This window comes from Austrofundulus limnaeus, unplaced genomic scaffold (genome assembly GCF_001266775.1).
Source record: "Austrofundulus limnaeus strain Quisiro unplaced genomic scaffold, Austrofundulus_limnaeus-1.0 Scaffold826, whole genome shotgun sequence".
NCBI classification, from domain to species: Eukaryota; Metazoa; Chordata; class Actinopteri; order Cyprinodontiformes; family Rivulidae; genus Austrofundulus; species Austrofundulus limnaeus.
The window spans coordinates 59,040-70,624 of NW_013953228.1; the positions used below are offsets into that span (position 1 = coordinate 59,040).

General features: G+C 36.7%; 1 protein-coding gene across 3 annotated transcripts in view; it reads right to left on the reverse strand.

The window, feature by feature from the left end:
• Positions 1 to 11,585, reverse strand: part of vps50 (VPS50 subunit of EARP/GARPII complex) — a 114,820-nt gene that overhangs the window by 58,938 nt on the left and 44,297 nt on the right. For all 3 annotated transcript variants that reach the window (XR_001312137.1, XM_014028877.1, XM_014028876.1), the window contains exon 12: positions 4,112 to 4,252. Coding sequence is in view for 2 of the 3 variants with exons in the window: in XM_014028877.1 (XP_013884331.1) it covers positions 4,112 to 4,252 (141 nt within the window). In the remaining variant the exon portion in view is untranslated. The remainder of the gene's footprint in view (positions 1 to 4,111; positions 4,253 to 11,585) is intronic.

The window sequence follows — 11,585 nt, forward strand, 5'->3', positions numbered from 1 at the left end:
CCTCAAGACTTTATTTGAAACACCTTAAGAAGTTTAATAAATCCAATAAAACTCTATCAACAAATAACTTCAGTTCTGGACATTTATGGTTTGATTTCTTTGTATGTATGGATCACTTGGGTTGTTACCGACATCTGGTGAAAATTTCATGTCATTAGCACCTCTAGTAATATATTTACTGAGAAAAATGGTGACATGTTCAATACTTATTTTACCCGCTGTAGATGTAGACATGAAATTAGTTTTTGAATCATTTCTCTTGAGTAATGATTTGTTTAGGTAAAAACATGAAGTGTCCCCAGCACTGAAACACTATTAAATTTACATTCTGAGCCAGTGTCCGACTAATGGAAGTACTGGTTTACTGCTTTCTACCCTTTATTATAGATTAAATTAGGTTTTTTCATATCACGGTATAAAGTGAACCCCTTCGGTAACGATATATATCGCGGTTGAAAATTATCATAAGGTTAAGATAATGCAATTTTCAGAAAARTGTAATCTTAATTAAACCCAACATTGTCTGCTGAACTTATCAGCTGCTGCTCTGCTGCATGCTCATCTTCATCATCAGAGCAGAAGCCGACTTTACATTAGCAACATGGATTTACGACAGAATGCACGTCCACGTCTTTTTTAAATGATCTCTGTGGCTAACAATACATAAAAACATTTTTTTCTCCGACAATTTGGTGTGAAAAACTACAAGTGATAAAGCTTCGCTACGCGCAACGTGCAGCGGGAGGGAGGAGGGAGGGAGGAAATGATCCTGTGAAACGACGTAACTTTTCTACAGCGGGAGGAGGAAATTTTGAGGAATTATTCTCTCTATACGTGTTTTAAAACACTTGAATTTCTTCATTATATTTCGAACTCCTCCTGCTCAGTTGTCTCTGCACTCGCAGCCCTGTTGAAACAGGTGCGATGACGTAATGACGATAGGATGGTAGAGTATAAATTTCTACCGTAGGCCAACTTCATACCGTTTCTACCGTCTACCGCATATACTGCGCAGCCCTAGATTAAATGTTATTACACCTGCTGCATCACATCAATCAGTTTCAGCAAAAGACAAATATATTTTAAATGTACAAATAATCTAAACATCTACAAAGAAAATGATAAGAGAATTTGGAATTTGTTGCCTAATGATTCTAATCATCTGAAAAAATAATATTGAGAAAAAATATGATGGATACTGACAAATAGCTGCAGTATCACTTTTGTTACTGTGGCAAAGTGATAAGACAAAACCATTCCCCAGCCAGCCTCATAAAATGAAGGATATGTTAGACATTGCACAGAGCTGAAGGTCAGTTTTAGTCAATTCTGTGGAAGAGAACATGAAACTGATCACTAGATATTTCATCATCTTAGAGCTTTCAACATACTAGCTTCTCCAAAAAAAACCTATCCCCTATGATTTTTCTAAAAGTTAACTAGCACAATTTTATCTAAAAAAGAAAGAAAGAATTAAAGAAAGTCAGACCAGAGGACTGATTTTAAAAAAAGTTGAACTACCTAATAATGAGATGCTGTTGTAAAATTAATAAGATCCTTCCTCAGTCAGAACTGACCTTTCTCAGTGCTCCCTTTTCCACTGAATGTTTAAAACCTATAACTAAGAGGTGGTTTCAGGGGAAGTTAAGTGGCTGGAAAAATTTCATATTCTTTATTTGTCTAGGGAAAAACACTGAAAACTGTATTGTCTTTTGCCACAGGTCCGTACAATCAGTTATTACTGTATCTCACTGGGCTGCAACTGTCGGAGAACAACATTCTTAAGGGAGTCTCTAAAATATCTCAAAAATATTTACAGGAGATCCAAATATCATTGCTTGAGTCATAGAGGCTTGCAGTTTCATAGCTTCAATTCTGAACATGTTCAAATCATTTGTGACTAATTGCCTTCAAATTTGTCACAGGCAACTCCATCCTGTCTTAAGAATGCCAGAGATTGTTCTAGACGCAAGCATGGGCCAAATCTGCCCATCATCCTTTCAAAAATATACTCCAGTAGATTAAATCATAAACTTGGGGCCGGCTGCCAAGGTAGCTACATATGGGTATGATGTGAGCGATGGGGTGGGCAACAAAAATAATGTGAATGGCCAAGAATGCAGTTTGGTAACCAGGCACATAAAAATATGCAGTGGTTTTCAAAAACTGGGAGCACAGAAAGCAGCAGAACAGCTCGCTGATCTCCAATCTTCAGAATTCAGTGAGATTGCAATTGAACTTTGCTTATTTTCTCGCAATATTGAATCTTGTTTGAGTCACCAACAAGTCTTCAACTAGGAGTGTAATGACTGCAGTTTTCTGGACGATCGCTGATTTAAAAAAAATCTGACCAGCAGATTCTGATTTTTGTCCATCACAAGGAGACAGTGGCTGATTTTCAGACCTTTGTGGAGGTAGATAAAAAGCAGGTAGTTTCTACTGATCTTATCAAAGTATTGGCCMATCTCCGATCTCCCAATATTAAGGAAATCGTGCACCCTTATCTTCAACAGCTGATGAGATACAACCATTAGTTCACAACATTGCAGCTTCATTGGTGAATTTGACTTCAATGTGTAGCTTAAAATTAAATCATTTCATTGTGTGAACAATTTTTCTGAAAATTTGTTGATTTACTTATCCCATGTGTTTTTATGGAAGATAACAAAAAGCCTTGGAAATCTTAGAAAAAACTAATTCCTGAAGKAACTCCAGCCTCTGATATCATATTTAAACATGACATGTTCTCTCTTGTTATTTACCTGTAAGAATATAATCTACCTCTAAGAGTCATTAAATTACAGTCTTTGATTTCCCAAAATACTCACTGCAGAGAGACTGAAAAGGCTCTCACTGGTACGATGTGTCAGCGCTGATGTGCCCGTTAATTTTAGTGTGCAACTGTGTGTGAGGATGTGCTGCCCTACTCATCATCATCACACAGGACTGAAACAGAACAGCCTGGCAGTCCTGACACGTTCGGCGTACATCGTAAACAAGTGGGTTTAGTTGTGGCGTGAGCAGAGTCATCCAGGCAACACGCTGTCCTGCTGACAGGGAATCTATCAAACCCAACCCGACGCAGGGATCCATCTGTAACTAGTGCACAGCTTCATGCACACCATTACTCAGATCTGTAACATAGCTTCAAAGGCAGCCATGGACAGGATAAAAAAAGAGGAAAGTAAAGGCCACAGCTTTTGCATTTGTCATATTGAAATAAATGCAAAAAAGGAAGAAAAACAAAACAACTAAAACCAGTCTCTGAAGCTTTGACAAACATGCAAAGACTATTTCCTCAAAGGCCCCCTCAGAACAGCAGGACAGGAAAATATGCATAAACAGAGGAACAGATGAGCAGGTGATGGCGAGGAGAGGTAATACAAAGGTAAGAGGTAAAGGACAGGCCATTACTGACATGAGCACAGCTGGTAACGCCCCTGCAAATGCTGTGCTGTCAAACACCAATGCCAAATATAAAGTTAAAAAGGTCGTGGTGGAGTACTTTTATGAAAGGATAACATTTGCCTCCATTTTTCCCCCTTTTTCACTCTGTGGACTGGATTATCACTCACTCCTGACAATACTGTGATGCATTATGGGCTTACTGGATACGCAAATGAGATTTATTTAGATTATTTCTTTTTTTTAGGGTGAAAAAAGACGGATGTGTGGGCCAGTCAAAAAGTGCCACTGCTGCAGTGCATTTGTTCTGTTTAGTGAGCGAGATTAATTATCTGGTGAAGGGCTACAATGCCCTCAATCACTCTCTTCATGCTCTCCTCGCCTCCTTCATTTCACCCTGTGAGGGATCTCTGAAGAAATCCCCTGTCATGAAATAAAGCACTTTAAGTTTAGCTGTGAGACGTAACAAATGTTGAAGGGATGTGTTGTGAGTGAAAATGCGAGCTTGTTGTGCATTTATGTCTTTGGGTATAACATCGTTTTACATTATTTTATCAAAGATATTTCAGTTTGTGTAAAACTGGCGTAAAAATGCCCTGAGTCCTTGTCTTACTTGCTCAGCTGCTGACAGGCAAACTGAGCATTAGATAAACAGGATTTAAACACACAAAAAAAAAAAAGATTTACACTCCTGTCATGTCCTTACCGTGCAAAGGTCTTTATACTGCATCTTCTGAAACTTGGTGTCGGCGTTCCCAGCACACAGCTCAACGTATCCCAGCACAACTTGGAACACCGTATTGTGGATGGCCTGGGTGAAGTGCATGTGCAGCTGATCCATAGCAGTCTGCAGAGAGAGAGTGCAAAACAGACCGTTACGAAAAGTGTAACGTCAAGCTGTCGATCASTTTGAYACAAAACTTTAAGCTGAGCTTCATGGAAACACAAATTTAGCACTTGATGTTTTGAAACAGCCTCGGACATGTTGCACAGTAAATGTTAGAATGTGGTTCTGCATCCGCCTCACATGGTTGTTTGCAGTTTAATGGGCTAGTCGCATGGGAAGCGACGTCGCGCTCCTTTAAATGAAACTTGTGCGATGAGGCGACAATTGCTTGTCCTCGTCCAGCCAAACGACCTGCGAAATTTGTTTGTGTGAAATTTCGAGTTCGTAGAAGTGCACACATGGGTTTGCGACTCCACGCAAGTAAGTTGAAAAATGTTAAAAATCAAAAAGAAAAAATAAGTAGGTCCTCTGGATGGGTTCTTCTTTAGTGAAAAGTTTCATCTCTCGTCCAAGAGACTTCTTCAGTCTGATGAGTTTCAGGTGAACTCAGCCTTATAAGCACTGCCTCCACATGGACAAACAAGTTAGTCACATGCAAAAGAGGGCCATCGCCTAACAATAGGCTTGATTAGCTCTATTGTTCATAGAAGGTCATGTGCCCCATCAKCTGACTTATTGGTTTGGATGCTGTGGTTCTTAGGTGTCGTGTTATGTGTATGTAGTGAGTGCAGGCGGGGCTCGATGTTCCCTTGAAAAATGTTCAACATTTGTCACAGTCGCACGYCGCTACAACCAACCAGCGAGGTATTGATTGACTGACCAATGAACGGACAGTATGCTTCACACTGCAGTCACCAACCGCAACATGGGAGAAAACAGCATTTTAGTTGTGTCCAACTTCCATATTTTATACTTTCTTTTGTAGAGTAGACATAACCAATGAAATTCTCTGTACAAGTTGGTGGTGGTAATGTACATCATTCAGTTTTTTTCAAACCACCAATAAAATATACAAGAAGAAGAAACAATCCAATTTCTTGGAGACAAGCCACCCGAGAGAATGATTTGCAAAGCTGCTGCTGCTATTGCATCACACCGGTGGCATTCACTGCCACTTGTTACTAGCTGTGTTTCCATTGCAAATGTGTGCAAAACTTTGTTGATATTCTGTTAATGTCYAAAAACACAGTTTCGCAATTGCAGTGTTTCCATTAAGTAAGAAATGCTATTAAAGTCATGCGTGAATACGCTTGTTCTCGCGATAATTCATTACAAACATGGTGGCAATGGATGTAAACACATAGAATATTGCTACCACGACACGAGCGCTCATCATCAGTGATCAAAGGAGACATTGGTGTCTGATCGAGGCTTTGGAGTGACAAGCCCCTCATACTTGGGAGTGGCTATGTATGCTGCATTTTTGGGAAAATGTAGACGGTGAGTTTAATACTTTCTTTTACTACTTCGGTGATTTCACTACTACTTTTACTTCCTGTTATCTTCTTCTTCTTCATCTTTTCGCCAGTAGAAACAGCCGGTTCTTGATCACCTGACTCCCGTGATGCGAAAAAAAGTGTTTCCGTTGTAGTTTTGCGAAATACATCAATTTCGATATAGCCGAAAAACCACTGCCTCCTGGGGCAAAAACATTTTGTCAAAAAAACTTAACTTTTTTCGAAATTGACGTGTTTCCATTGAGCAAATTTATTTTCGAAATTCTATTTTGTGCATTTTCATGGTCAATGGAAACACAGCTACTGTTGTTTGTCGCTCCCAGTGTGTTGAGCCCTTAAGACGTAGATTGGAACAACCTCAGGTTTTAGTTCTGCATAGATGCAGAAAAAACAGCATTTAAAATGATGTTGAAATGATGAAATTAGCATTTCTTGAAAGAATGCATATGAAGGCTGCATACCAAGGTTCTAAAAAAAGGTTAGTGCTTGGAGTATGTGCTACTACCACAGCAACTTTTAGTTCAATATCTGCAGGACTGACAGTTATAGCTAAAGACAATTSGTGGCCATCTTGAATTGTTTTGTCCAAAAGTGAATCATTTGTGGATGTATATCCAAAGATTACTTTGAGAGTTTTATTCAAATCTATCCAGTAATTCGTAAAATATGACATAATATAACATACATGCAGGAAACAACATATTTACTTGTCTGTCATAGAGGCAAGCGATAAGTAAGATTGCTCATTTATTGCAGATGTTTTATGTGTTTCTGCAGGGCTTCTATTTTTAGTTTTCATGCTTTTTGTGACGAGTCTGTGGTTGTTGGTCCTTAACTGGCTTTCAGTCAATAAGCATTCATGTGGMAGAGGAATGCGTAGGTTGAATATTGTTCCATGTTAGCTTTTTGAACATACTTGTGCAAGTCATTCTATCTGAATACTTACAATCCTCAAGTCTGCATAGAAAGGCTGAGTTTGAATGAAAGCAGTATTTATGTGCAGCTGTAACTGCTTTAAAAGCTTTTTGCTTTGTTCCACTGGCATTATTTGTCACAGATGGAATATCTTTAGCCTTTACATTAGAACTATTTATACAAGACATGGAAAARGGTAATAATTCTGACATATTCAAAACATTACCTGACCCTGTCTTCACATTCAGTATAAGCAGTAAATAGCCACAAACCAAAGGACAAAGGTGATTTTTTCTTTGCAGTAATGATAGGATGATCATATTTCCATAGAACACCATGTTTAAATAAGTTGATTTATTATCCAAAGCAYATGCTGCAGGTTGTTTACATCATGAGTTACTATGGTGATATTTAGCAGTGACACTATCTGACARTGAAAAACAAGCAGACTTGATGCATGTTCTGTTTTGCTCCTTTTTTTTGATTACAGAAAACACTGAGGCGCTACACTGTTGAACAACGAATACCTATAAATTTAGTCTTGTCTGCATTTGGTTCTGAACAGGAAACACAGCATCTTTTGCTCCAAACTCAGAGCAAATGTGCATCCCCASACTGTACTTTCAGTGTTGAAACAATTGCTGGATTCTTTATTTTTTTTATAGAAAATATTTCATTAATCTTAAAAATAAACCATCCCCCCCACCTATTTACACTCTCCCTGCTAACACTTAACGAGGACATGAGAGATACAAGAGACATGGGAACAGTATGGAGCAGTGCCAGTAAGTGGTGTTAAAGCATAATTAGATTTTTTTTTTAACCGCAAGTTCTTGACCATGAAATATTCTCTCCGATTCATTTCACTTCTCTGATGCAACAGAAGWGGTTCAAACTTTTTTTGCTCTTAATTTTAAAGGGACTTTCACCTCATTTGAACTWAAAACAGAATGGGAATCATTTCTTACTAAAAATTACTAAAAATAGCAACTAAACAAAGTGAAGGAAGCTGAAATTAGCACCAAGAAGTTAAAAGCAGAATCAGAACAAAAGGTGAAAAGTGCAAGAAAAATGTAACTATATGCTGAAGACAACTCCATTCATTTTCAATGAGAACAAAATGGCTGGAAAAGCTAGATGTCTTAAAAGGTTTAAATTGCTCAAATAGCAAAAGTCATAGCTGYAAAGCAATGAAGGGGATGAAAGTTTGATATAGGAATTCTTGAAATAGCACTAAAATTGTGAAATAAGACATGTYCCAAGAAAGGTGCAGAGGAAAAATGGATCATCTCAATAGTTTGAATGCTTAATAGRATTCACACAATAAACCTAATCTCAGCAACCAGTCTACAAAAACAATTATATTAAACTGCACAGGCATTTAGAGTGATTATTCTGCAGGTTCTTAATACTAAAACAGGCAACTGGAAAGTCAAAAGAATATAAAAAAAAAGAATATCACAGCAAATAAAAAGGTTTTGTGAAGGTGGGACAGTGTCTATTTGTCTGAATCTAACCTAAATGTATCAAACAAAAAGTGGTCTATAAAGTGTACGCACACAAATAACACTTCATGTGGGATACTGCAGCAGAAACGAGGTCCAGACTAAGAAAAACAACTCAACGTGACACACATGAATGTCAAGAGGGTGTAACAAACAAACTCAAACAACAAGCACTTCAGGAAAATGGCAATGCACAATCGAACTCTTCACATACATTTGTGTCTGAAAAGGCTCTTCGTCCCAGCAATAACAACAACAACAAAAAAAATCCATTCTCAACGAGCCTAAATGACGCAGTCTGCACCTCAAGGATGCCTCCTGATGTCGAGAGGCATGCTGAGTATTCACTGACATCATCACTGGCGCAAGTTGTAACTACTAGATAAATAATCACCTCCCTGTTATTAAGCTGAGGTGGATAAGATCCTCTTTGATTTCATATTCCTGCGTTAATCAGGCAAATAGCACAAACCAGACTAACGCTGTCAAGTGGAGCAGAGGATGTACGATCATTTTATATAATAGCTGCTCCACTGCTTCAGATAAATGTTGGTTGGTAAATAATACTGAAGAAAATAATATGTTTAAATAAACTAGAAATACCAGAGAAGGCTTCTGAAATGCACCTGTCATTATTGAATGTCACAGTAATAAAACAATAATTCACGACACTTCAAAAACCATATCTAGTAACCAACAACCAAAATAAACTCATATGTCTGTCCACTAATGAGATTTCTAAGATTTTTGACAGTCTGTTGTTTGGTGTTGCTCTAATTACAAGGTGTCTCTGATAAATACAAAGTGCTTATTTAAATATGTATTAACATCAATAAAATATGACAGAATTTCTGCCGTATAATGTTGTAAACTGAGTTAATCTGGAAGACAAAATGTCTCAGAACTGTTCCATCTGTCTTAGACTGTGTTGTCTTTTCTTGTTTCAATTGCAGATTTGGACTTTAGCGTGGGGAAGATTTTCAACACCTGATCCTGCATCGGCCGTTTAGTTTCTTTGTAAATACTTTTAATCTGTTTGTTTCAGTTATTACTCTTTTGTGATATTCTGCAATTCTAGAAAAAATAAAATATATATACAATATTAATACTGGAATTTAATGTACTTAATCATCAACTAGGTTGTTAAAAAAGCGAGTAAATGTTTTTAAAGTAATAATTTTCCCAAAGTACTTGAAGCTTGGCATGAACTCCAAATCTGGGACTACTGATCTACACCATTTAATTCAATTAGTCTTAGAAATTAATACAAACAATAAAACAAACAGTCATAAAAAGGTTAGCACTAAAAGGCACRGTTTAACCAGTAAAATTGCTATTATCAGTAAAAAATACATTTTAAATAAAAGCTTCATTATAAAATGTTTGTGCCTTCATCACTTTTGTTGTTCTGACATTTGAAATGCTTTTCGGGAATTTTTCAGGCATTATTTAGAGAATTCAGTTTTGGCTGACAGATAACTGACAGTAAAAAATAAATATGTTGGCATTAAAAATGATGCCATGGATTCTGTGTGGTTGTTTTCGTTCAAAGAGCCTGAAATATTCTTACAGGAAATGAGATGAAACATGCTGTTGAGAAAAGAAAGACATCTGTGCGCCTTGGGCTGTAATGGTTTTAAAATCTAACAATTCTCAAAAAATAACATTGAGCAACTACATTTCARGGGTTTTCTCAACTGACTTGCACAAAGTCCGTATTATATAATTTTTCACAAAGAATAATAGCAAAAAAAGTGTGACTTTGTGGAATAAGGACAATTATCTAAATTATGCAGACATGATCAAAAATATCTCAAATAACTTAAATTACAACGGTAATGCTTTATTGTGACAGGGTTAATGGTGCTAAAAGTGCATGATAATTACAGAAGCACTTAGAGAATGAAAACCTCTGCCTGGGGCAGCAGTTCACCTGTGAGATGGATAACTGATATGTCTCTGCAAAGAGCACAGGAGCTGCAAGAATGAATTAAAACGGGGTTCAAACAGCAATAGCAAATGTAGATTTAAGCCATGAAAGCATTCCTGATTCACAAAATCTACATAAAAAACCTTTCAGGCTTTGTTTGAATATGATCTTGTTTGAATATGATCTTAGTTAATTAAAAACAGTGTGTGTGTGTGGGGGTGGTAAACATTGCTTTAAATAAACAAATATGGAAATAAAGGTGTTATTTCAAACAAAATTCAGTAAATCATTTGGCAGATGAAGCAAAAAGGCTACAACGCCATTTAATTTAACTAGTTAGGAACCATTTTGACCTGTTAGTAATTGTTATGTAAACTATGGAGCCCATCTCGTGACAATGGCTTGAAAAACAAATAATGCGTGGCCACATGCATTATTTGTTTTTCAATCCAATAATGCGTGGCCACATGTTCTTTAATGCATGCGAGTCCATGTTAACAATAAACAGTCTCTGCATGGAACTGACTACAGTAATTATCTCGTGGTCACAAGCTGTTTTCTTGTGGTCACACTTTTTTTTTAAATAAAATGTCACCGGTCGGGCTCCGCATAATTTTACTCAAACCGTCCTGAAATTTAAAAAYTAAATAAATAAAAATGTTTCTGATGATGCTAATGAAAAAGCAACTGATTATTTCTATGATATGTTTGTCTGCAGACTTCAACCTAACTTTGTATGACAAATTTTTGGTTACTCCGATTTAGAAGCTAAACGATTGTGGAGGTGTTGGTTACTGACTTAATTACAATGCAAATCAGTTGAACATACTAAAACAATTTAATAAGAGCAACTGATTTAAAGATATTGTCACAATGTGTTCTATAAACTGCAGGCATTTTTTCTCCCAAATAAGACAAACAGACGTGAGAACTTTTGCAGCAACTGAAGTCATACAGCGGGTAAAATAAGTATTGAACACGTCACCATTTTTCTCAGTAAATACATCACTAGAGGTGCTAATGACATGAAATTTTCACCAGATGTCGGTAACAACCCAAGTGATCCATACATACAAAGAAATCAAACCATAAATGTCCAGAAATGAAGTTATTTGGGTTGTTACTGACATCTGGTGAAAATTTCATGTCATTAGCACCTCTAGTAACATATTTACTAAGAAAAATGGTGACGTGTTCAATACTTATTTTACCCGCTGTATTCATTAACATTTAAAAAAATAAAATGTCTGAAAATCAAGTAACGAACACTACTTGTTCTAAATATGGAGTGAACACATAAAACCTGACAAACTTAAGGCTTAAAGTAAAATAAAAATCCTGAGCCTGAAATGTTTTTGTGGTGATGATAGGAATGAAGTCATAACCTATTTTTACTCTGAGAATCTGTTCAAAAATCCACACTTTAAATCAGTGGTTCTTAACCATTTTTGAAGTACCGAACCCACCAGTTTCATATACGCATTCAGTGAACCCCTCTTTAGTGATAAAAAATATGATTTTTTTTTCCAAATTCAAGACATAGATATATGTTTTTTTACAGGTGTACAAAATGAGCCGTGCATGAA